Source organism: Talpa occidentalis, unplaced genomic scaffold, assembly GCF_014898055.3.
Source record: "Talpa occidentalis isolate TD23 unplaced genomic scaffold, MPIMG_talOcc4v2.1 talOcc4.9, whole genome shotgun sequence".
Lineage (NCBI taxonomy): Eukaryota > Metazoa > Chordata > Mammalia > Eulipotyphla > Talpidae > Talpa > Talpa occidentalis.
This window is the reverse complement of record NW_023605305.1, coordinates 59,698,866-59,723,911: the sequence shown is the minus strand read 5'-3', so window position 1 is coordinate 59,723,911 and position 25,046 is coordinate 59,698,866. Positions and strand designations below refer to the sequence as shown.

At 46.6% G+C, this 25,046-nt stretch overlaps 1 protein-coding gene across 5 annotated transcripts in view; it reads right to left on the bottom strand.

Moving 5' to 3' along the window:
• Nucleotides 1-855: 855 nt before the first annotated feature.
• The window catches only part of KANK4 (KN motif and ankyrin repeat domains 4), a 64,507-nt gene continuing 40,316 nt past the window's right edge, over nt 856-25,046 (bottom strand). For all 5 annotated transcript variants that reach the window (XM_037501118.2, XM_037501116.2, XM_037501117.2 and 2 more), the window contains 8 exons: nt 22,727-24,640; nt 21,327-21,438; nt 17,711-17,929; nt 15,629-15,716; nt 13,421-13,640; nt 10,979-11,121; nt 8,560-8,760; nt 856-2,612 (listed from right to left, as the gene is read on the bottom strand). In XM_037501118.2, the coding sequence (XP_037357015.1) occupies nt 2,508-2,612; nt 8,560-8,760; nt 10,979-11,121; nt 13,421-13,640; nt 15,629-15,716; nt 17,711-17,929; nt 21,327-21,438; nt 22,727-24,640 (3,002 nt within the window). In that variant the 3' untranslated portion in view covers nt 856-2,507. The remainder of the gene's footprint in view (nt 2,613-8,559; nt 8,761-10,978; nt 11,122-13,420; nt 13,641-15,628; nt 15,717-17,710; nt 17,930-21,326; nt 21,439-22,726; nt 24,641-25,046) is intronic.

Below are 25,046 nucleotides of genomic sequence, written 5' to 3'. Positions count from 1 at the left end.
GTCCTGTTTTCCAACAACAAACTGCCTCTATGGTGGCAGTGAGGGAAGCTGAAGTGTCTGTGGTCCTCTCCACAGGGCTGAACAACATATCTGCCTTCAACTTGATTTACGTTGCTTGGAGGCTGAGATGTCAAGCACTTAACAAATCAGTGTTAATCAATGGAACATTGACTTAGAGTCCAGGAAGCCTGGTTTGGGGGTCATGATAACCTTCAACACTGCTTTTGTAGTGGGGCCAAAGTTGTTTTCTAAAAGCTGGAACAGTGTCCGGCACCTGGCTGACTTCAAAAGATGTTTGTTGAATGAATTCTAGAGCCAAGGGACAATGACAAGGAAGCAGACTCTGCTTGTATATCTCAGCAGGTTCTTCACTCAGACATTTCAACAGAATGATTATAAGGGATGTCATATGTTCACATTCTGTGCTAAAGATTAAAAGAAAATTATTTAAAAATCCCCAAAAGGATGGACAATCAATTTTTATGACTCAGCGGCCTCAAAATCTAAGAAAATTATATTCCTTTCTCTGGTCAATGAGCTGTTTTTAATAGCTGAACTCAAATGAAATGATTTTTAAAGTTAACCAAACAAAAGTTGCCACCCTAATCTAAGATGTAGAAATAGACCTTAAGTTGGTCACATAAGATGTGGACTCCCTACCACTGTCTACAAAGACACCCTAACAAACAAGAACCACACTGTAAATTACCAAAAGCCAAGAGCAAAGAACAAAGAAACTTTGAGGCAAAAGATTGACAGGCTGCATTTTAATATAAACAGTCAGGACAGGTGTCAGCCTCCTTTGGGAACTGGTTAGAAATGCAGTGTCTCAGGCGCCCCCCCCACACCCCCACCCCCACCCCCGGCTTCACACTTCTGCATTCTAACACGATCTTCAGTCGATTTGTATGCACATCAAAGTTTGAAAAGCACTGGGGTAGAACATTTCTTAGTGTAGATTTTGCTCTTAAAATGTGCTTTGCGGTCAAATAAACACATTTAAAGCATTTTTAGCTCATTATTTCCTCCATTCTCTCCACCTTGAACTACTCTGTCACACGTCAGCATCCTGCTCTGGGATTTGGATCCTTTCTTGTGAATCACAACAGCATATAGAAATTTGCTGCCCCATTTCTCTAGTCTTTATGGATCGCAAATTGGATTCCAAAACTTCTATCAGCTGTTCCTTGTAGAACTCCCCCCAGGGGGTAGGCTGTATGCTAATTGCCATTTTTAGAGATGATTAAACTAAGGCTCAAAGGAGTTTGTGATTCATTTAAGGGGCACCAAGCAAATTGGCACCTAGGTCAAAATGAGAACTCAAGCTTTTGAGTTTCCAATGTGAGGCTCACAACTCAACTTTGATAACTTTTCTTTTTATATGAGGGGGATTTTTTTTCTCATGAGATTTTAAGAACAAATTCATAGATCACCTGCGTGCATTACTGATTATGAACCATGCACATGTGGGCCCCTAGGGTTACAGAAGCTTAGGAAAAAGCTGTCCAATGAGCTGTCAGCCCAGGGTGGGCTGGCCTGGCGTGGCTCCCACACGCTTGCTACAGCCCAGACTGGCAGGTTCTGCAATCAGGAACCCCAGAAACCTCAAAGCCTCATGGGGGCTCATAGTTTGCTCATAAAGGCTATGTGGGGACAGATCAGTCTTAATCACGAAGACTTGGATACCGTGATGGCGGAAGGTATGGCCGCTGGATGACAATAGCCGATCCCAGGAAGAAGCTCTCCATTTGTTTCAAATGCAGAGCAGCTCATGTATCTGCCTAAACATGTGGTGTGCTTCACTAGATTGAATTTCCTGACTAATTCCAATTTTCCTGGTGCAAATTGGAGCCACTCGATGACTTGGCAACAGTCGAGACTGTGCATCTGGCCATCGATGACAATATGCTCCTGCCTCCCTTGTCTGAACTTCAGAACTCTATGTCAACCTCAGCTAAACAAAGATCCCAAGTGGGGTCTGCTTAGTTTCACCTGTCTGCATGGTGATTCTCCTAGGGTCCTCTAGAGGATGATTGCCAGGAAGGCTGCTTAAAATTTCCCTCATCCTCTCTAGACATGCATATTCAGCGAAACATATTCATATATAATGGATTACAAAATAAAAAGATGGTGCACTTTAAAATTTCTTGTAAAAAGTATTGCTTTGCTAATGTGCTCTTGCTTGCCTGCTGGCTACATGGTGCTACAAAGGGTAGAGTCACAAGGAATTCAAGGCTGAAGATATTTGGGATTTTTTTGACAACACCAATGAACCCTCTACCTTGCACCCTGCTCTGTAGCTCCAGTAGTTTGGGGGCTTGGCCTAAGGCGAAAACTACAAAGCTTCCTAATGAGCAGAATTATACAACAGGAATGTATGTGCATATTTGACATAGTTTCTTCTCTGGAGGGGTGGCCTTCTTGGTTTGACCCATGCCCTCTCCAAGGGCGAGGAGGAGTCCAGAGAAGGAGCCTTTTGTTCCAAGCTGCCAGTTCTTCCACCGCCCCTATGACTCCAGGGACCTGCCCTGCTCTGCGTGGGCCCGCAGAAGCCCGGCAATTTCCACATGGGCGGGTGATTTCAGAACGATGGACAAAGCTGTTTGACCAGCCTACAGGGGAGAAAAAGAGAAACCAATTTTATCCTGTCTACCTCCCACCCCAGAGAGAAAGAGTGAGTTGGGAGTAGGGGTACCCACAGGGTGCAAAGTCAATTCCAAGTATCCAGAGACCCTAAGAGAGGAGATTCGAAGGACATGAGGACCATGAGAAACAGCCATTTGCGCAAAAACAGCATTCACTCTGGGAAATCTGTGCCAATGGACATAAAGAAATGTTGCTTCATTTTTGATCCTTTCATTTTTAATTGGAAAACAGAGAAAAGAAAATAACTGTCATTATTCCCTAAAAGTAGCGTGTCACTAATGACAGGGATATGATCTCAGAAATTGGTCTGAGGGGATCCTGTCCTCGTGCCAATGTCACAAAGTGTAAGCACACAGGTCTGGAGAGCACGATCCACTGGACACCTAGGCTCTGTGGTCACGCCTATTGGGACTACCTTCGTCTACGTGGTCAGATGTCGACCAGAATGTCCTTAAGCAACACATGATGGCACATGGAGCCAAATGAAAGTTAGCATTTTGATGTATTTCCCTCCAGTCTTTTCTCCTATAAAATTCACTACTGGTTTTTAAATGGGAATGATAGTACATACTGATTTTGAATTTTCTTTAATTTTTACCTTACCATGGCATCCCTTGAGAATTTTTTAAGGTTCTTACACAGTCGTAATATATAGTTTTCCTTATTGGCTGTATCATATTCCATATCTTGTGGAACTGCTTCTCTTCTATGGGAGATTTCTGTTGTTTGCATGTCATCACCAGAAACTCAGTGCAGAAAGCATTTTCCCATTTCTAATTATTCCTTAAGGGCCAAGGCGTAGAAGTAGGCTCACAACATGGGAGGACATGCAGATTTTAACACCCTCAAGCACGATACTATAGTGCTGGCTACACCCCCAGCAATGCAGGGAAGGGTTCTGGGGAGGCCTGCCGAGTCTCCGACAGATTGCTGAGGTGAAGGGTGATTCAGTGGATGCTGGACTTGGTGAGGACTTGTGAGTGGGCACAATCCTGTAGCCAGAATTGTGATATATGAAAAGTGCCGAAAGCCACTTTTCTGTTAACTCACTTGGAAGCAAAACTCAAACTGAGGGTAATAGTGATCCTTATTTAACTTAGTTAGTGTGGATATGAATATTTTTACATTTTGCTGCATAAATATTCATGGTTTGATAATGTTGGGGACATCCGAGACTCCATTAGATTGTCTCTACTGTTCATGGGGAGATCTATTTCCTATGATGGGAAAAATGCACAGAGGCAGGTGGGAAGTAGTCACATTCAGTTTTGAACTCTCTAATTTTTTCTCTGTGCAGGATGGAGTTTGGATGCCGTCGGGACTCCATACCATGTAAGTATAATGCATAACAAAAAGTCAAAGAAGCTGGAAAAGAACAGTGAGCTTAAGGGAGAAGATGACTCGTGTGTGTGTGTGTGTGTGTGTGTGTGTGTGTGTTTGTGTGTGTGTGTGTGTGTGTGCAGGAAGCAGAGGGAGAAAAGGCATTTTAGATCAGACCCCAAAGGACGGCACATGGACTTCACAAAACATGTAATTCTTTCCCTGAAAAGGCCTCACGGCCTCTGTACTTTCCTTTAACCACCCTGTATATAAGTTGGTATTTGTGGGGTTATTTAATCTCCATCTCCACTGAGTCAGGCCCTGGATCTGGCCTGTGTTAACAATAGAAAACACAGCCCAAAATGGAGTCCTTTGTACCAGCCTCCACCCAGACTTAACATCTGTTATAATTTCAACCTCTCCCCAAAATATAATTCTAAACCAATCAATCTGAAGTTTCCCAGTCAGCGCCCACGAGGTCACCTGCATGATAAGAGCCCCTCCCCTCCACTGTCTTCCTCTTGTTCCACCTTCTTTCTATTTTGTGTGAGCCTTGCAATATCTTGCTGCCTGATTCACAAGTCACTGAAAAAAGCAATTAGATCCCTAAATTTGTGAATTTTTTTTTAACACATTTTCCCTGGGCCCAGCATGGACATCCCAGCCCCTGGCCCTGCGCCTCCTGTCTGGTCAGCACTCAGTGAACACTTGAGAGGGGCTGCTGGATGGTAACAACAAGGTATTTGTTTCAAGTTGATGAAGAACCTGAGCAACCTAAATCCTATTGAGTATTTTCTGAGATCGTGCAAATGTGCAACAAAGCAAAGATTTCAACAGAGTCATCTTGTTGAAAGTTCCCCAGGGAGGGGCCTGGGTGTAGTTGTGTCTTTCCCCTTGCACTCTGGATTCCACGGCTGCGCTCTGTCACCCTGGGGCTGTCTGTAAACATGAAGATAGTGTGATTATCCTTATTATGGGAGAGATGCTCAGGGCCGTCTCCAGGGAGAGCACCTGTTCCAGCAGGGCCATCTGGAGAGAACAGCCTGTGTCTGTGGCCCCTGCAGGCAGATAAGGAGAGAGAGGCACTCCATTCAGCTCAGAAAGCATAGCTTGAAAGACCTGGGGAGGGCCTGTCCCTTAAGTGTTGTCTACCACAGCCCCCAGGAACAAGCCCGGGGGTAGCTGGAGTGGGAGGCAGGTGTGGCAAGTCCCTGCTCGGCCACCCTGTTGGCCTGCAGACAGGGAGGGACCACACAGCCAGCAAGCCTGCCTGTGTGTCTATGTGGGGTCGTTTTTCACTATGAAAAGGACTCCCCGGGAACACACTATGTATCAGGCAAAGATGAGCAGGGCAGTCTCTGCCTTAAGAAGCTTTCAATTTGATGGGTCCATTTGGAGAGGTTGTCCTTCAAAAGGTGAGCCTCTGGGGTTCTGACCACCTCCCTGTAGCATCCCTGTCCTGTCACCCTGGCAGTCCCCAAGAGGCTGGGTGGTAGATTTCTGAAATTATCTTCTAAACCTTGGGAATATGCCTTGTGGCTGTCCTGTATTTATATCGACCTCTACAGGGTGGTAGGATGAGAGAAATCAATTTCAGGACATGAATTCTTTCTCAGTTTCCAAAGGAATTTCCAAATAATTCCTGCATCTAGGCCCCCATAGGAAAGATGAATACTGAAATGATAGGGTGATGATGAAAAGAACCCCGCCCTTCAATGTAAAGGCAGGGTGCAAAATTTGGTGTCTGGTAGGTCCCAGCCAGCAGTTTCCATCACCAGCTGGAATCTACCCAAGTCACCCTCAGGAAATTTGGGTGACCCAAGAAGGCAGCAGATTACTGGGCCATGCTGGAGTCTAGAACCACCCCCCATGGGCCTACTACCCAACCCACCTTATTACCTCTGCTCACCAGGTGTCCCCACACCCTCACCACCTTCTCTACAGCAGGATTCATGCCAACTCCCGCTTAGTAGTCCAGTTCCTCCCTCCTAAGCTTTGATCACCCCCGAACTGCTGACTCAGTCCTGGACCCCAAGTCTAACTTTTCCTGTCCCAGTGCTCACCTGAGCTGACCATGTAATCCCACCTGGATTTCAGCACTTGCTTACACCAGGGTTTCTATAATGAGAGGCTGGGTCAGATAATTTGTATTTCTTCACTGTTTCTGTGTGTTGTAGAATATTTGTATCATCCCGGGCCTTTATCCAAGAGATGCCAGGGGCCACCCCCAACATTTGTAACAAGTGAAAATGTCTTCAAACATTGCCAAGTGTCCCCTGAAGGGCAAAATCACCCCTGCATGAGAACCACTGGATTAAATCAAACACCTCAACCAGTTTCTTGTTTAGGGGGTCAGTCTCTGATTGGCTCCCCTAATTCCAGACCTATATCCTCCCTACGCCCTTCAAACATAACCTGCAAATACCCAGGTTCTTACTGGTTCAGTGATGGCTGTTCCTAGAGTCTCCTCTGTTTACCATCTGTTACCATCAACTGAGCACTTCCTTCACGAACATTAGCATATCTAGGTATGGCCCACAACCACCCCCATTTTATGAACTGAGCATACAGGACTCAGCATGGTTAGGTGAACCCAGTTTCAGATGCATGAGAGCTTAAAGTCCACGCTTCTAATAATCTACCTGTCTGAGTAGAGTAGAGCCCTCCCGTCACAGCTGGTCCTCTACCTCTTGAAAGTAGCCACGAGCCCTCTCTTATCTGGGACTGACTTCTGACTCTCAGCCTGTTATCCCAGCTCTCCAAAGACAGGCAAAGCAATGTCCTGCCTGTCGACCTGCCTGCTTCACAGGCTTCCCTGGGCAACAGCTGTGGTCGCTGCCAAGAAGGCCCTGGGTGGGTTCCAAATAAGAGGCTGTCTACTTCTGCCCCATGGTGCTCATTAGCATGGATCCCTTTGTCGGACAGCACATTGAGCACATTGAGCACATTGTCTGGAAAAGGTGGCTCTTATTTCTAGCAGCCCACCACTGTCCCCACAAGCATTTCAAGAGGGTCTGTGCTATCCAGCTCAGAAATGACTCTGGGTGTACATCTCTAGGGTGCAAATGTGGCTGGTAAGATGTGGCACAGAGCTCTCCCTGTGCAGGGAGGGCACTTGTTTCTGCACCCCAGGCCTTTGTTCCCTCTCAACTGTGGATATTCAGAATGTACAGACAGTGGGGTAGATGGTGAGAGAAACTGGTAAAGGGGGTTAAAAAGTAAACACTTTCAGTTATAAAATAAATAAATTCCAGGGGTACAGTGGACAGCATGGTGAGGATAGTTAATAATACTGGATTGCACATTTGAAAGCTGCTAAGAAAGTGGATACAAAAGGTTCAGATCACAAGGAAAAAAAAAAACTGTAACTCTGTTTGGGGGTGGATAATAACTTGACTTATGGTATGGTCATTTTCCAGTATGTACAAATATCAAATCATTATGTGGTACACCTGAAACTAATATGATGCTGCATGTCAATTGCAGTTCAATTTTTAAAAAGAATACATAGAAAAGTGTGCTTCGAGTATTCTAGGATCAGAATTCAGACCTGAGTTAGAATCCCTGCTCTTGAGGGTCAGCAGCTGTGACCTTACAACAGACACATCAATGCTCTAGGCCTCTGTTTCCTTGTCAGTAAAAAAATGGGGGTCGCAACATTTACCTCGCTGGATTATGGAGAGTATTAGTGAGGTAATGTTTCTATGAGTACCCTAGAAAGAGAACTTACTGTAATTATCAGTGATGGGATCCTGTCCTGACAATGTATCTCTAGAGTTGAGGGGTTCATTCACTATGGCACTATGGCAGACCCTCTACCAGCTACTGGGGATTCAGGGAACCAGAGATTTGGACCTGGGAGGTGACGAGAGTGATAGGTGTGGCCTTTGAGAGTTTGGGCTTAGGAGTTTGCTGGAGCTGGGTGCCACTAGCTGTGTGTTCTTGGGCATGTCACTTAAACACTCAATGCTTCCATGTGTTCATGAGCAAACGGAGTCAACCTCATAAGGTGGTTACAGGATTTTGATGAGGTAGCCAAGGTAAATGCTAAGCACACTGCCTGGCACAGAGCAGAGACTCAAGTGCTTCAAGCCTTCATTATTGTCATCACCATCACCATCACTGTCACTGTACAAGGAGCTAATTGAAGAAGCATTGTGTCCAGCATTGCAACTTCAGGCAGGCTGAACTGATGAAATGGGCCACTTTCTAACGTGGGTCACTGTTGGTGGGTGGACACAATTTGCCCTTGGCTCTTTCATGCAGCCTTTTAAGAGTTCCCAACATGCTTCCTGGTCCAAAAGGCTGCCTCAAAGCCCATATGCTGTTCTTGCCATGACCAGATGAGGCTCAGAGCCAAGGCTTGGCCTGGGTATATCCCCTCAGGATACTGCAAAAGTCTTAGGGTTTGGGGTTTTTAAACTCCAAGGCTCTAAGCATTTACCAAGGATCATCTCATTAAAATCCCATAACATCCTTGTGAGGTCGATTCTATCTTCACTGCCATATAACTCCTTAAAGTTTTCTGGCTGGCAAGGCCTTTTTCAGGAAGGGAAGTGAAGCACCTACTTGTTAACCACCTATCAGTCTCACCTTGTCAATTAGGCTGCTGTCACAGGCTGGATGTGCCAGAAGCAGCCTCACCATGTCGGCATTGCCATGGTGACAGGCCAGCATGAGGGCCGAAGATCCATCATGGTCTTGCAGGTTGACATCTGCCTGGCAGCTCAGTAGTGCTTGGACCATGTCCTCCCGGTCGTGGCTAACTCCCAGCATCAGCGCAGTCTGGCCTCCCTACATGCAGGGCACAGGGTACGCTGAGGTCGCTGCTGACAAATGAAGGTTCCCCACTGCCCCAAATATGCTCAGGAAAGGCTTCCCCAGAAAATGACCCTTAATCTGCATCACCTCCTGCCCAGGGTATGGGACACATCCTTCTCCACCCAGCAAACTTCTACTCCTCTTCCAAGATAACTAGTCAAATGCCACATCCTCTCTAGAGCCTTCTATCAACTCCCCAGCATAGGATTAATAACCCAGAGCTTAGCACATGGGTGTCAACCTGTCAATCTCTCTCTTCCTCGTGGACTGTCAAATTTTTGATGGCAAGGACTAAGACTTTTTCATCTCTCTCTCCCTGATACCTAGCACCAAGTATGTGCTGAGAAATAGTAATAAAGATTTAAGTGAAGGGTTGACTGCACCAAGACCACGGCTCCTTCCTGCCCGCCCAGCCTAAATTCCTCCAGGACGTCTTGGTCTACTCTACATACTGCTGATATTTTCAGGGTAGGAATACCCAGAACTTTCTTGTCTCATCAAGACCTCTGTTTGCATAGTTCTGAGGTCATTTCTAGCCCACAGCCATTGACAATGATTTTACATCTCTGTGACTACTGGTGGACCTGGCAGTGCGTTAGTCAGCAAGTGAGACAGAGCTCTTGTGTTGTTTCCCAGGGCATGACCCTGGCCATGTCCTCTGTCCTCCCTGAATCTTAGTGGTTTCACTGGTTTTTGCTTTTCCATAAAAATTAATATAACAACTTATACTATATACCTCACAGGGCTTTTTTGGGAATCAGATGAGATGTAGCATGTCAGTTTAATAATCTATGGAAGTCATTTTTTTTTATTACAAAGTGGTCATCATTTCTCACAGCTCAGCTTTCCCACAGAAACATGTAGTCCTCTCATATGTCTTGATTATATTTTGTTCTCATGGATCCCCTGCATTCCAGGCAGGGCAAGCTTGACTATCTGGGTGTCAGGCTTTGGAAGGTTGAGAAAATGAGGCAGACTGTTTTCTCTGCTTTCAGATCCCCTGTGGCTCTGAGCACAGAGTTTTACACGGAAAAAGCGCCAAGGACATGGGTGCTGATGTGTTAACTGATTATAGCTCCAACCTGCAGCCACTGATGGATTATGTTTCCCTGCTCAGAAACCTGGGATGTAGCGGAAAGAAAGGGGATTTGCAGCCACAAATATCCCAGCTCTGCAATTACCCATGTGAATCCAGACAAGTAAACTTCTGTGTTCTCAAGAGACACCCCAAAACCTGATTTGCTTTGCTCATGATTAAGGCGAAACACCTGTAGGGGTCCCCCAGCTGAGTCAGCCCGCAAGGGCCTTCTCAAGGAGCTAACAATGGGAACACTGACTAGAGTGCAGACGCAATCTGCCTGGTTCTGACTGAGACGTGGATTACAAGCTCATTGACCTCTCTCCCAGTCTGTCTGGGTCTCAGAAATCTTTGAGGAAACCAAATGCTCAGGCTCTGGACAGATACCATTTAGAGCACCCAACCTTCTTAGGTTAAAAACTACATGAGGGATGGGCCTCCCCGGTGGCGCAGCGTTTGAGCGCTGGGTTGCAAAGCTGCCTGCAACCTCTGCAGCGCCAGTTCAATCCCCGGTTGCTCCCCGGCCACTGAAGGAGGGTCCCACATGGCGCGCAGACCTCTCCTGCCGCCCGCTGCTCCCCTCAGCAGTGTACTTCGGTCCTTCTGCCTGCTCTGCTCCCCGCTCTGGCTCTGGTGAATTCTCTCACTCTCCCATGCTTCCGACTGTACCCAGTGCTTGTATGTATAAATAAATAAATAAATCTTTAAAAAAAAAAAAAAAAAAAAAAACTTCATGAGGGGCCTCCCCAGTGGCGCAACAGTTGAGCGCTGGGTTGCAAAGCTGCCCGCATCCTCTGCAGCGCCAGTTCAATCCCTGGCCACTGGGCGAGGGTCCCACAAGGCACGCAGACCTTTCCTGCCGCCCGCTGCTCCCCTCAGCAGTGTACTTCATCAGTCTGCCTGTTCTGTTCCCCACTCTGGCTCTGGTGAATTCTCTTACCCTCCTGCGCTTCTGACTGTACCCAGTGCTTGTATAAATAAATAAATAAATAAATCTTTAAAAAAAAAATAAAAAAACTCGACATGAACCTGCATGTAATTTCTCACCGTCCTGGTAGAATAAAACTGGGCAGCCCTGCATTTATCAAGGGGAGTTCTATCTACACCTCCTACCTGAGTAGCTTGGATGTTCACGTTTCCTTCTCGTAAGAGCCTCCAGACAACAGCCATGTCTTCATCAGTCTCCGCAGAAGCCAAGGGAGTGATCATCACGGGGGTATAGCCAGCTTTATTTTGATGGTCCACACCGCAGACACCTGCAAAGAAGCAATGAGTGCAGGGTATCTCCCAAGGGGGAGAGACTCTGCATTAGCTATCTCAGCGGGGCGCTGTCTGCTGGATAAAGGCCACAGAACAGAGCGAATGATTACCGTGATGTAATCAGCACTTTACATTTTTCGTAGCCTTTAAAACTGGCTACTTTTCTTTACAAGTGTTATAGGTCATCCAGCAAGGAAGGTCCACAGCAGAGTCAGAGATAGCCAAGAAAGTCAATGAACATGATTTGATTCCTCAAATGGAGCACAAGACATTATTCCATTTTACAGATAAGGACGCTGTAAGATATTCCATTTTACAGATAAGAACACAGTGAAGCTCCATCAAGTGCTCAAGTGAAGTGGAATCACAAATCCATGAAGAATTGAAACCCAGTAGAATCGGCTCAATGTTAGAACTATAGCTTCACCTTTCTTGATGATGTGGGAAGCAGAAAGAACTTTAAGCTATTGCTATGTAAGTTCCTTTCAAGTGAAGAGCCTCATGCCTACTTGAAGGAATTTTGAAGACCTGTAAATTTACTAGAATTTAACCTAGCACCCAGGAGTCATTCACCTGCTCGCTCATCTCACATATATATTCACTCAAAACCTATTATGAACCAGGAACTGGCCTAAGTACTGGGGATACTAAAAGGAATGAGACAGATTAGAATCCCCTTTGACAGAGTTACCTGAGCTCTGCTGCGTAGAAAGGACAGGCAGAAATCATCTAGAGAAAGTGTTCCCTGAAAGAGAGTCCCTGTACAGGAGTTCCCCAGAAGTCTTCTGGGGAGCTGAACTGAGTTGTGATGGGAATGGTGAAAAGTAGCCAGTCATGAGAAGAGTTCCAAAGGCCCCAAAGAGGGCAGACTCGGTGAGTTTGAAGCCATGTGGCTGGAGTGGCGGGCAGGAGGCGAGCATGGTGGTGGCATAGACGGCACAGGCAGTCAGAGTCAGGGCATTCGGAGTTCTTGAAGGCCAGGTTAAGGAAGCCCCCTTCCTTTCTAAGAGCAAGCCATGGCGGGATTTAAGCCAGGGGAGGCAAGATCCAAGTGGGGGAAAAGCTGTTGGATTCGGAATTCAGACTTCCTGATGCCCATTTAAACTCCAACCCCCTGGCTTCCTAAAATAAGGCTTACAGATCTACCCCAAATTGAATTATCCTTTCTGCTTTTCCCACACCTGTTCTATTTCATCTTCTTAGTCATCTGAGCTTGACACATGAGAGTGCTCCGGCTCCCCTACCCCTCACAGCCAGTCAGTCATGAACTCCCGGATGACGTTGTACCCGTCTGTTCTTACTATCCTCATCCACTGAAGCCGTCACCTCCTCTCTGTGGACCCCTACCCAGAGCTCCCATCTATCCTGCCTCGCCCTGCCCTTGATCCCTCCACTAGCCCACTCCTACCATCGAATGAACCTTCACAAAGAATGCCCCTGGTTATGATGCCCCCTTAACTGAACTCCTCTGGTGACTTCCTGGTGCTTCTGAATACACTTCACATTATTCTGCCTGGCACTCAAGGTCCTCTGAGCTGGGGTTTCAACTTACCCACCAGCCTTAAATCATATCCAAAACCCAAAGCCTTCTGTTATCCAGTTTTCCTTTCTCAATCTCCCCAGTGTTCTCTCTTGGGACTTTTCTCTGCTTGCTAGACCCCTATCTGCTTCAGTGCCCCTTTCCTGCTCTCAGAATTGGACATAATCTCACTTCCTGCGAGTCCTGAAATCATATTCTGTACCTCTCCCTTATGAACCACTATCCTGCTCCTCCCTGACTACCAGACAGTAAGCTCTTGGGGAACAGAGAGGCCTCCTACTTGGCTCACCTTCACATCCCTGGTAGTAGCCAACATGGACTTCATAATTAACCCCCAAATATCTGATGCAAGATAGATGAATCAAATTGGTTAAAAGTGGTCAAAAGGAGGAGCCATGACCTTTGTGGAAAAGTACTTGTGAATAGAGTAAAATGTGACCATTCCTAGGGGCTATTGATATGGCTCTGGAAGTGGACAGACCAAATACAAAGCCTGACTCTACCACTTATCAGCACTATGACCTGAGCAAGTTTTGTAATTCTCCAAGCCTCAGTTTCACCAACTGCAACACGGGAAATATACTACCCATACCACCAGAGTGTCGTGAGAAATTAATGATCAATAAAGGCAAAGTGGTTTAGGTCAGTTCCTAGGATACAGGAGTAACAGCAAAGGAAGCACTTGCGGGAAAGAAGTGTGGACAAGAATTGCCCTTCAAGGAGGGGCCCAGCCCACAGAGGTAACCAGGTCTGACCTGTCTCCAGCAGAAGCTTCACGATGGAGAAGTTGGAGTGGGACACACTGTAGTGAAGGGCTGTGTTCCCATTGCCATCAGCCAAGTTGACGAGCAGCTTTAGGAAGTGTGGGGAGTAAGGCTGAACCCCACGGAGGTAGGCGGCCACCACGGCAGGGCTGGATGACTTCCGGCTGGAGACTCGGAACCACTCTTGGCTGATGGTATTCAAGCTTTGCCTCTGAAACATGCAAAGATTCAGTTCCAGAAGGTCCCCTGACTTGGGGTGCTTGCCTCTTCTGGGAAAAGCCAGCTTTGGAGGCTGCCACCTTTCTCCTTCCAGCTCCCTTCAACTTGCATGTGATTTCCTCCTGGAGGGCTCAGAGTTGGTCCGCCTGGGAATGCGCAATGGATTTTGTACTTTTGGGATCAGCCCCCATATGAGTAGGCAGGATTGTGAGAGCAATGCAATTACCAGTAACTTTACTAGGTTGACGGTCTGAACCCAGTGTGTCGTCACATCCCCTGCACGCACAGGAAAATGGAGACCCTCCCTCTCACACACATGTAGCCAGCCTACATTGACCTTATCCAGGAGCTCCCAGAACTCCAGCTTGTTTTTAATAGGCATAGCTGGAGAGTGACAACACTTCACTAATGAGAAGTGCATGCTAGAAGTTAAGATAAACAATGTATTCAATTTATGCTTGAAATAAAGCTCCAACAGCTGTGCCTGAATTATCTTCAGCTTTTAAGCTTTACAAGGACCTTCAGAGAAAATGCATTAACAACCCACACAGGGCCCCTCTCTCAGGAGAGTTCCTGAGTCAATGACATCAACTCGGTGGGTGACATGACCTAAGTGTTTTAAAATGGAGCACGTTTGGATTATTTGAGTTGATAATGAGAAACTATGAGGATGTGATAATCAGAAGTTACTTTATACTCACTCTGGAACAGGCAATGGATTTGGAGTCACTAAAGCAATGTCCTGGCTCAGCTGTGTGACATTGTAAGTCATCTGCCATTGTGAACCTTACTTGTCTATTAAATGGGGATGAGAAAAAGGCTGGCTCCCTAAATGCCCCTCGCTCTAACTGATGAGGTCCTTGTGTATCCTGCATCTTTAAGATGAGGCGGGGGGTTCCTGTGTTTTTTATCCTGACACTACAGAGGTGCTGTCAGGTTTTCACATCCTGGGATTGCTCTTCTGGGCAGAAACAGTAGAATCTTTCTGGCTGAAATACTTTTTACATGCTATTGCCTTTACCTACAGAATCTTTAGGAGAATCACACATTAAGATCTTAATATTAAAGAAAACAATGGTGGATTTTAAAAGAAGAGCTTAGAAATAACTCAGTTTCTGTAGTTTGTTTAAGAAATAAGTCATAGGACTTCGATCAACATCCATATCACATCGCATTTCTTTGACAATTTGGTTATTTGCCAAATCAGCTAAGATAAAATAATGCAAATGGGCTAGGATGAATTGATTGTTTTTACTCCTAAGGTTCTTCTATGAAGAAGAACAAAAATTTTTTTTTTTTAAATGCTTGCAAGTTGTTCCACATACAGCCTTACCAGCTGCTCTGAGAATTCAAGGAAATGTGTTGGTGCTAGTATCTCTTGATCAAAACCAAGAGTCCAATTGCTATATGTTTAAACTCTGTGGACCATGAAGGAATTAAGGAGCAAGCAGATATATTTTCTTGTTTTTGGTTTCTTGACCCATATGTACACTTCCAGAAAAATTGTAAAAGCTACAGAATTCAATGTGAAGGCTTGAAGGTAATGGAGACCTGCTGTCCACCACCCTCACTTTATTAACAAAGCCCTGAGTGTCAAACTGACTTTCCCAATACCTCGCAGATGAACGGTCCTGGGAATAGAACCTGCAGTCTCTAATCCACAGGTTCTTTCCACTGTCCTCACTGTTCCACCAAGTCACGATGTAATTTGGAACCTAAGTCAGAGTCTGATGACATTGGGTGCAAGGCCTCATAAGACATGGAAAATGCCTGTGAGCCCAGCCTGCTTGCTTGTGCATGGCAGTGAGTTCCACTGTCACCACCTGATTTGCAGCCTCAGGCAGAGTTTGAGCACCAGAGGAAAGGGACTCATGCGTGCAAGCTCACACTGCCGCCTCGGGCAAGGGACCAAGTCACCCAGTTGGAACTAACAGTTCACCAGTTTGGAAATCTTTACAGGACAATGACAAATCAGAGTACCAAGAGTTGGTCAGTGGTGCTCCCGGTGTCTGGCAGCTGTTGGCTAAGGGCCTGGCATGCGTGAAGAAATTCTTCAGAGGGTTTATATCTAAAAGAAAAAATAGGTACATACTTATCAGCCTCCATATTGATAAAGGAAGGTTATTCCACATCTTGACTTTCTTTTTAATTAATTTTTTATTTTAACATTTATCCTTTTTTTTACATTTTTAAGACAATATTTTCTTCCCCAACCCCCTCAGATTGAGTCCCCATAGAATTTCCTTCCCCAAGGCACCCGTGCACCATCACTATAGTCCCCTGTCCTCCTCCCTCCCTCCCTCTGATCCCTCTCCCTCCTCCTCCCCTGCAGTAAATCTCTGGTTTATAATTGTCTGGTTTTCCTTTGTTGTGTTTTGTACTGTTATTATTTTTTTTTACACTGATGTCCTATGTGGTTCCCCTATATTCCTTTTGTAAGTGAAACCATCCGATATTTTTCTTTTTCCTTCTGGCTTATTTCACTGAGCATAATTCCTTTTAGCTCCATCCATGTTGCTGCAATGACATGAGTTTATCTTTTTTGATTGCTGAATAATATTCCGTTGTGTATATGTACCACATCTTCTTGATCCAGTCATCTATTTTTGGGTATTTGGGTTGTTTCCAGGTTTTACCTATTGCAAATAGTGCTGCAATAAACATAGGTGTACAGGTGCTCTTTTGAATCACTGTTTTTGTGTCCTTTGGGTAGATCCCTAGTGCACATCTTGATTTTCATTCTCTTCTTTTACTTCTCAGCAGCTCAAACATTCAAATTGGGCAACTTTCCAGAATAAGAGGCATTCCTCAGAACTATATGGCATCCTGAGATGAGGCCTGGTTTCTGAACTCTTCTCACTGCCTTGTTATCCTGCTGTTTTCAGGGGACAGGGAAGATCACCAAAGCATTCTGGGAGCCATAGGCAATCCCTGACATGCTGGAGAAGGAAGGGTTATCTTTCTGACTTGGGACCAAGTATTTTCTGCCTGAATGACTTGAAAAATTCAAAGAACCCAATCCATGCCGGCAAATTTCTTCACATTATCCTTTTATGAAGGATAATGCACATGCTAATAAAGCCCAAAGGAGAATCAACTCAGCTGAGGTGCTTGTAATGATAAGCACTCTTCCAGTGTTAGGACAGACTCATGGAGCAAGAAGCTTAGGCCCTAAAATCAGAGACCACGTGGAGAAGGGATAAGTAATCAATTGTCAAGACGCCTAAATCGGGGCTTTTCTTGAATTGGTCATTGAGAACCTCCACTCACCCGCCATGTCCTTATAGTAGGGCAGTCCTGCCGACCCACCTGACTCAGGTACCATTCACATCTCATCATTCCTTCAGCAACCAGGCTGGGGATGGTGATAATTGTACTTACTATTCTTATTTCTACCATTTATTGAGAGCCTACTATGTGGCAGGCACTGTGCTCGGCATTGTACTTTTTTCCTATTCAGTACTCAGATTAAACCTATCGGGTTGCATTTCACCACCTTTCACAGATGAGGAAACTGAGGCAGCAACAACTTCAGTACCTTTTCTAATGTTACTTAGTGGCAGACCTAGGATTTGAATTCTGGGGTGTCCAACTCTTGGGCTACACCACCTCCCTTACCATGAAGCCCAGGGTTGTGTCTGCATGGCTCATGCGTAGGCAGGAACCAGAAAGGGCTTGGGTTAGAATCCCCACTCTGCTTACGATGTCATTTAACTTTGCTAAACCTGTTTCCACGTCTGTCCAGTGGAAATTAAAATAATTTTGACCTTGCAGGTTTGTTAAAAGGATTATGTAAGATACACATGTGACCTTCACATGTCTGGTGCTGGGTTGGTGGTAGCTTTACATGTGGAGCTCAGTCTATGACAGCTTGTCCCGTGAAGGCAGGCGTTACGGGTGTTTAGTTCAACCTGTGCCCAGCACCTGGCCTAGACGAGACACTCACTACACATTGGTGAATGGATGGATGAACAAATGAACAGTGGATTGAAAGAAAGGGTGAATGAACATTCTTGCCCTTTCTCAGGGATCACTTGTCTCACTGGCACCCATCCAACTCACCTCTCGGCCTTGGGGAGGGGAAGTTCTTCTCTTGGTCCACTTTCCGGGCCTGCACTGCTGGTGCCCTTGGGGAGGCCCTGCCCCTCCTGGCAGCTGGGGTGGCCATCCTTGCCCGGCCTGTGTTCTGGGCCATCACACTTCTTCTCAGCCTCACTGTCAGACAAGTCTTCAGGGGAGCTGTCCTCACCACTGGTCTCCTCACTTGAGGTGGTCTCGTAGCTGGGGAAGCAAACACAGGTCACTCGTTCTGTGCTTCCTGCCCAGTGCCCATGTCAACATGTGTGAGAACTAAGTGGGCTTTAGCTGCACTTCCCAGCTTGCTAACCACATTCTCCATTCTCTGCACCCACGGGACTGGGTGACGGGACTCCTAGGAGTCTTGGATTCAGAGAAACATAGAGCAAGAAGATCTGGCTTGAATACCAGAGGCTACTGGGGGGAAGGGATAGTCAATCAAGCTTTTTGCAACACACACACATACAGCTTGTGCCCTCACTGCACTCAGATGATACAGGCAATCCAAGGTTCTCATAAATACGTTTGCTTCTGGAATTCTGATGACCGTTCAAAGCAGGGCTCAGATTTAGACAAACAGCCCTCTACCCCCATCCTAAGTTCTCTGAATTGCCTGTGAAATCTGGGTGGTTGTGAGTCCTCCCTCCCCCACTAGCCTCCATGTTCTAGTTCAACTCACATTTGATAAAGGGTGAATCACCTGTGTCTGCTGCCAGCCGTACTCCCTGGAATATGTGAACAGGTAGGAAACAACTGCCTTTCTTGCCTGCAGCCTATTTAAACTACTATTAGAAATAGTCTAAATACCTATACCCCATCAAAATTTGAGGGTATGGGCCAAATATTTGGCCCTCCCTGGCCATGATCCTTATGTTCAATCAGCTGCAACTCTAATGAGGTGGTAGACCAGAAACTGTGGAGAAAAGTCTTAGAATATTTATTGACCCCTCTGCCAATGGTCAACAGGAGACCCCTGATGAAGAACACTACAGTTCAGATGAAGACTTCAGGTTCTGGGCCACTACACCAGCCACGAGACTGGGGGTGGGGGGAAGCAGTGGCCATGGCTGCCACTAACTCCTCTAATTTCTATCTCTGAATGGTGGCCCCTCTGTAAGGCCCCTGCGTTCACCGGCATTGCAAGGCCAGCTCACATTCTGTTTTGTATAAATCCCACATACTTCTTCCTCTATTGTGCTTTTGTGATTGAGAGTGAGAGACATATTATATTTTCCAAGAAGTTCTCATCTTAAAACTACTTCCAGGGCCTCCCCTGGTGGCGCGGTGGTTGAGCGCTGGGCTGCGAGCACCGGTTTGTTCCCCGGCCCCTGGCGAGGATCCCATAAAAAAAATCCAAAAACCTGCTTCCACAAAAACTTCACCTGCAAGTGCATTTTCATTCATTCAACAGAAATTTATTAAGCACCTACTATGTGTCAGGCTCTGTTCTAAAAGGTCTACCAAAGTCCTTGCCTTGAGATTATATTCTAGTAGGGAAAGGCAGAAAATCAACTTATAGACAATATATTCAGATAATGATAAGAATAATAAGTAAAATAAAAGCATGTCATGGCATACAGAGACGGGAGAGGGGGCTACTTTTTCATAGCAGAAATTCCTAACCTTAGCTGCACATCAGAGTCACTTGGGGCTGTTTAAAATTCCCAAACCTGCCAACCACTATGGAGAGCTGTGTGGAGATTTCTGGACCTACTAAACATAGAGCTTCCATATGATCCAGCAATTCCACTCCTAGGTATTTACCCAAAGGACAAAGAAACATCAGTTCCAAAGAACACCTGCACCCCTATGTTTACAGCAGCACTGTTTACAATAGCTAAGCTTTGGAAACAACCCAAATGCCCAAAAATAGATGACTGGATCAAGAAGATGTGGTACATATATACCATGGAATATTACTCAGCATTCAAAAAAGATAAACACATGCAATTTGCAGCAACATGGATGGCGTTGGAAGGGATCATGCTCAGCGAAATAAGCCAAAAAGAAAAAGAAAAATACCAGATGGTCTCACTCATAGCAGGAATCTAGAAAACTTAAATAAGGGACCAGGAAAATGAATATAAGAAAGTGAAAATCAAAATCAACAAACAACTATGAACCAGAGACACTTTTTGGGGGGTGGGGGGCGGGAGGGGAGGGATTGAGGTCAGAATGGGGCGTTTGCAATTGTATGGGGGAATATAAAAATAAAATTTATTATTTAAATTAAAAAAAATAATAAAATAAAATAAAATTCCCAAACCTGGACTATGCCCCAGACCGGACTCTTCAGGGAAGGGACCCAGCATTGGTACTTTTTAAGGCTTCCCTAGGGTTTCCAATGTGCAGCCAAGGCTGAGACCCACTGAAGCAGAGCAACAAAAACTGAGGACAAGCAGAAGACTTTAAGCTGGACTTTGAGTCCAGAAGCCACTTGGACTTCTGGCCTCCATGAACACCAAAGCCAGGACATAATAAAAGCAGAGGATCCAAATGCAAAGTCCCAAATGGGACTGACCCCAGCATGTTTAAGGGAACGAACGTGTGTGAACAAGAGGGATGAGGCAGGCTAGCGTCCTGATGTGGACTTCTACAGGGCAAAAGGCACAGTTGGGGCACTTAAACAGAGGAGAAATAGGTCTTGCTTTAGGCTTTGAGATTAGGCTGACCATCACTGCACACGAACTGGTAAAAACTCAAAATACAATGGTTTCTCCTGGGGCCACAGTGTCTGATTCAAAAGAAGTGAGAGCAGCAATTCTAGGGCATTCCATTTCATCATGGCTGACACTTCTAGTGCAGAAGCTCCAGTGATGTTACCCTTGTTTGACCCGAATGAGCAGCGATTCCAGCCACTGTGGAGCGGCCTTCAGGTCAGAGGCTGGGCTAAATGCTCTTCCTCTAAGCTTCCACAGCATCCCACATCTCCTTCTCTAAGAGAATCCTCTCCCACATCACATATATCTGCACTTGTCTTTCCTCTGCTCAAACTGTGAGCTAAAGGCAGGGACTATGAGTTATTTGATTTGTTTCATTTCCACCGCCTGACACACTGTGGGCATTTAATAAATGTTTGTTGAATGACTGACAGAGAACATTCTAAATCAAATGAGCTGCTCTCTAGAATATATAAGGTTTGGTTTGTGTTCTGAGTCAATAGACATGGGTTATTTTTCTTTGTCTGAAAAAAACAACAACACTGATTTGGTTTGCAGTAAGTTAGTTAAAGCAAAAAAAATGAAAAGGACAGTCTGATGTTCAACAAATTATGGGTTTGTCCTGCTTTCAGAGTTGTGGTTCAGATTAAACATCTTCCTTAAAGGGCCCACGCACCCCCCAATATCCCAGAAGCCACCTGGACTCCTGGCCTCGGGGAACACCAAAGCCAGGAGATAATAAAAGCACAGGATCCAACAGACCACCACAACTGGCAAGGAGCCAAACACATGCAAACCCAAAATGGAGTTTTAAAGAGCCATTGAGATTAATTCCCTTGAAGAATGAAAACCAGATGTCCCCCCGAGGAAAAGAGAGTGCTAAGGACAACAGTGGCAGAGGTGGTGTGGAGGACAGGCTGGGCTTCACGAGTGATGCTTACCCACCGTTAACCCCAACAAACTGAAGGTTCTTTTTGGTCCCATTACCTCCTGCACGGAAGCCATAGTCTTTCTTTTTCATTATGGACTTAAGGCTGGTCGACGGGGAGATCTCTAGGCAGACACAATATCACAGGTTAGCATGACCTTGGGGATGCCCCAGAATGCAGCAAAACCGTGGCTCTTGCTTTGGGCGGGGGTACAGACGGAAGGTGTGCGAAGTTAGAAAGGGACAGGGAATTAGATAATGTCAATTAAACATTTTGAGGGGTTTTGAGGGTGCCCAGCTTTCTGGTCAACATCAGTCAAACAGTCTCTGTTCACGAAGTCCTTCTACATGGACAAGGGAGCAATGGACACTCTCTCAAAAGTGTGGGTGCCATTGTACCCCTGTCTTGTGACTGGAAATCTGAGGCTCAGACCTGCTCAGCAAGTGGCAGGACTTAAGTCCCCCGACTCCTGGTCCAGCACCCGCCAATGCTCGGGACACCTCAGTGGTCCTTCCTGGCTCACAGGCCAGCTGACATCTGTGATGTGGGGTGGGCACAGAGACACATGAGCAAGAGGACAAGTCTTTTGCTGCACTCAAAGGGCCTGGAGGCATTTCCCAACAGGCAGGACTAGAACTAGCCCTGAAATAATGAGAAAGCAGCCAATTTGTGATCTGAGGCAGGAAGCCGACCCACAGGCTGCTCAGTGAGCAAAGCAAAATGTGGTTCCACTTTACTCAGCACAGAGGAGTGTATGATCTGCTACAAGAGGAAGTGCCGCTCACCCAAATGGTGGGCTTCAACAAGAGTGCTACTCAATTGTGTGCTGTTTGTGTGTGTGTGTGTCTCTGTGTGTGCGAGTGTGTGTAAGAGAAAGAGAGAGGAGAGAGAAAATATCCAGGAAATATTTCAGGTCTCAATGGAACATTCCTCCAAAATTAGGCGAGAGGAAACCTCTAATGTGCAAGAAGCAGAGAGGACACAGAACACAAGAGTTCAGGAAACAGAGCAGCAGCGGACATTTAGAATACATCCTTGGCCCTAGACATTGCCTTTGTGCAATGCAGGTGAGAACTAGGCACCCCTCTGTGTGGACGCAGTGCAGCAGGCTTGGCAAGTAAAGTGCGGGACTGGATGTCAGCTTCCACTTACCTTCCCTGGTTGGCATCTTTGTGCCTTGCTATCTGTGCAGCTGTACAAATGTCCCTACCGTGAGTTCCAACCTTAGATCAAGGACAAGAGTAGGGATACTAAGCCTCCATAGTGACATAAATCAATTTTTATTCCACTGGGTTCCTGGCATTGCAGAAATCTTTAAAAAAAATAAAAATACTCATGCAACTAAAACCCCTTTCCCTTTGACTTGGGAGGTGAAGGAGAAAAGGTTTCCTGTCTTGGGCACTGGTATTTACCCATCGGTGGGGAGGAAGAGGGAACCGAGGCCTCCTTCTGGGGTGAAGCTTGGGCTGAGTAAGCAGACAGCAGCAGGTTGAGGGAGCTCAGCAACTGGCTCTGGATGCTGCTGAGCTTGGAGGCAGGCTGCTTGATGGCGCTAGCCAGCTCGGGGTACCCATGCTCCAGGCAGCTCCACTGTTCCTGCAGTAGCTCCTGGATCTTTTTAACATAATGCCCAATAGTGGCATCTGTGGGTGAGCTCGGTGGCTTTCCTGGACTCTCCCCTGGGCTGTCTGAACAGCCCTCCTCCTTCCCTGGGGGAGGGGTCTTTCTGCTGTCCCTCCATGAAGAGTCTCCTGCTTCTCTGGCCAGAGCCTCAGCTCCCCCCAGAGGGCCTTCCTCCTGCTCAGAGCCTGCTTCCTCGATCCTGAGCTCAGTGGAGAAGCAGCGGTGCAAAGAGGAGGTGAGGACCATGTCGGGTCCCTGTGGCAGTGACAGCTGGGGTGGCAGTATGAGTTCTGCAGGGCTCTGATCTCCTCCTTTATGACTGTCCTGCCCCCACAGGAGGCCATTCTCCTCTCCTCTGGCCCTCCAGCTTCCCAATCCTGTGCTTCCCAGAAGATTGACCCCAATGCTCTTGTCACATGACTCCCTGGTCAAGATGCCATGGAGAGGGCCAGTGTTGACCACGGCATCTGTTTGGCCCTGGGCATCTTTGGTGTTCTCGTGGCCGAGTTTTGCTGCCAGTTGAGAAATGGTGCACTCTAGCTCTCGAATCCTCTGCTCTCTAGACTTGATTTCCTCCTGCTGCTGCTGGAGGGCAGTTCTGACCCGGGCCAGTTCCTCAGTTCTTCCGGACAACTTGCCCTCAAGGTCCAAGAGCTGCTGTTTCAGACTGGAGATGCTTCTGGGGTCCATCCTGCTAAGGCCCAGGTTTTCCTCTGAGACCTGGGTGTCAATGCTTCTCACATCTACCTCTATAGGTGGTGGGGGTGGGATCTCACTGATGTTGAGCTCAATTTCTTCCAGCTCATTTTCCGGGATGGGTGATGGCAGAGGTGGGGGGCTCAGTGATGGGGAGCCAGGGGTGACCACCACTTCTGCTTCTCTAATATTGAATTTGTCTTCTGCATCCTCTAGAACTACAAGTGCACTCTGAGATGAGAAGGGAGGACCTGGGAGAGAAAACTGATTTGGAACCTCTTCTGTACTCTCTGGAGGCTCAGCCCCCTCCTGGACCAGCTCTGGAATCCCTGGCACCAGGTCTCCAAACTCTCTGACTTTTGGCTGGACTGATGCTCGTGAGGAGGGGCTGTGAAGACCTACAAATCCTTCCGCAGGACCAAAGGCGCCATCACAGACACTGCCTTCACCCTGAAGTGGAGGGAGTGTGGGGGGATTGTAGTGGAAGCTCGTGTCCTCTGAGGCCCTGTTTTGCAGCAGTGTGGCTGGCATGCTGGATGCTCTTAAAAGTTGGGGTCGTCCACTCCCAGAGGTGAGTTCAGTGTTCCCGGGAACGGCAACCTCTAATTGTTTGGCAGTCTCTGCCAGCAAGGCCTTCCTGTGGTAGCTCATCTCACTACCACCAGCACACGCTTGGGGGGCATCACCAAGCGGCAGAGACTGGGCTCTCTCCTCTGTCCTGAGTAACACCTTCCTTGGTGCCAACGGCGACCAGTTTTGGTGGGGAAAAGCAGCATGGGGGTGAGCCCCACTGTCAGGAAGGCTGAAGTTTCGGGGCAAAGTGCTAAACTTGGCCTGCTTGGCCCTTCTGTGGATAGGGATCCTTCTGATGGTGTTCCCTTTCTCGATGTCGTCCACATACTTGAGGAAGTCCAGGTCTAAATGAAAGCCATATGGGGTCTCCACGGAGTAAGGGTGGCTCTTTGGAGGATCTTTCTCTTCATCCCCCTGAGAAGACTGGTCTTTGGCTATGAGACAAGACAGGTTAAAAAAAAAAAAACAAAGTATAATGTTAATAAGAATTACAAGCCAGTGAGGCCTAATGTCTGTGATTTTGACTGCATGCCCCCAGATGAGACTTTTCCTAAGTGTTGCAGTCTCTAAATTATGTTGAAATGCTCACAGTGTTTTCAGTTGTGCTAAAATGTCATGAAAACAATGTGTACTTAGCCCATGCCTGCAAGAAAATAGGCAGAAGGAGCAGCTTCCATTTTGCAGTACGCCATCCCAGTGACTTCTGTGGAATCTGTCTGCGAACCAGCAAAATTAAATTGTCTCATACTATTGTTCTGGCCTGGAATCATGCAATTGCTGAGCTGAAGTGGCTAGGAATTTGCCAAATTAGGGTACTCATTGATAATTATGGACATGGAA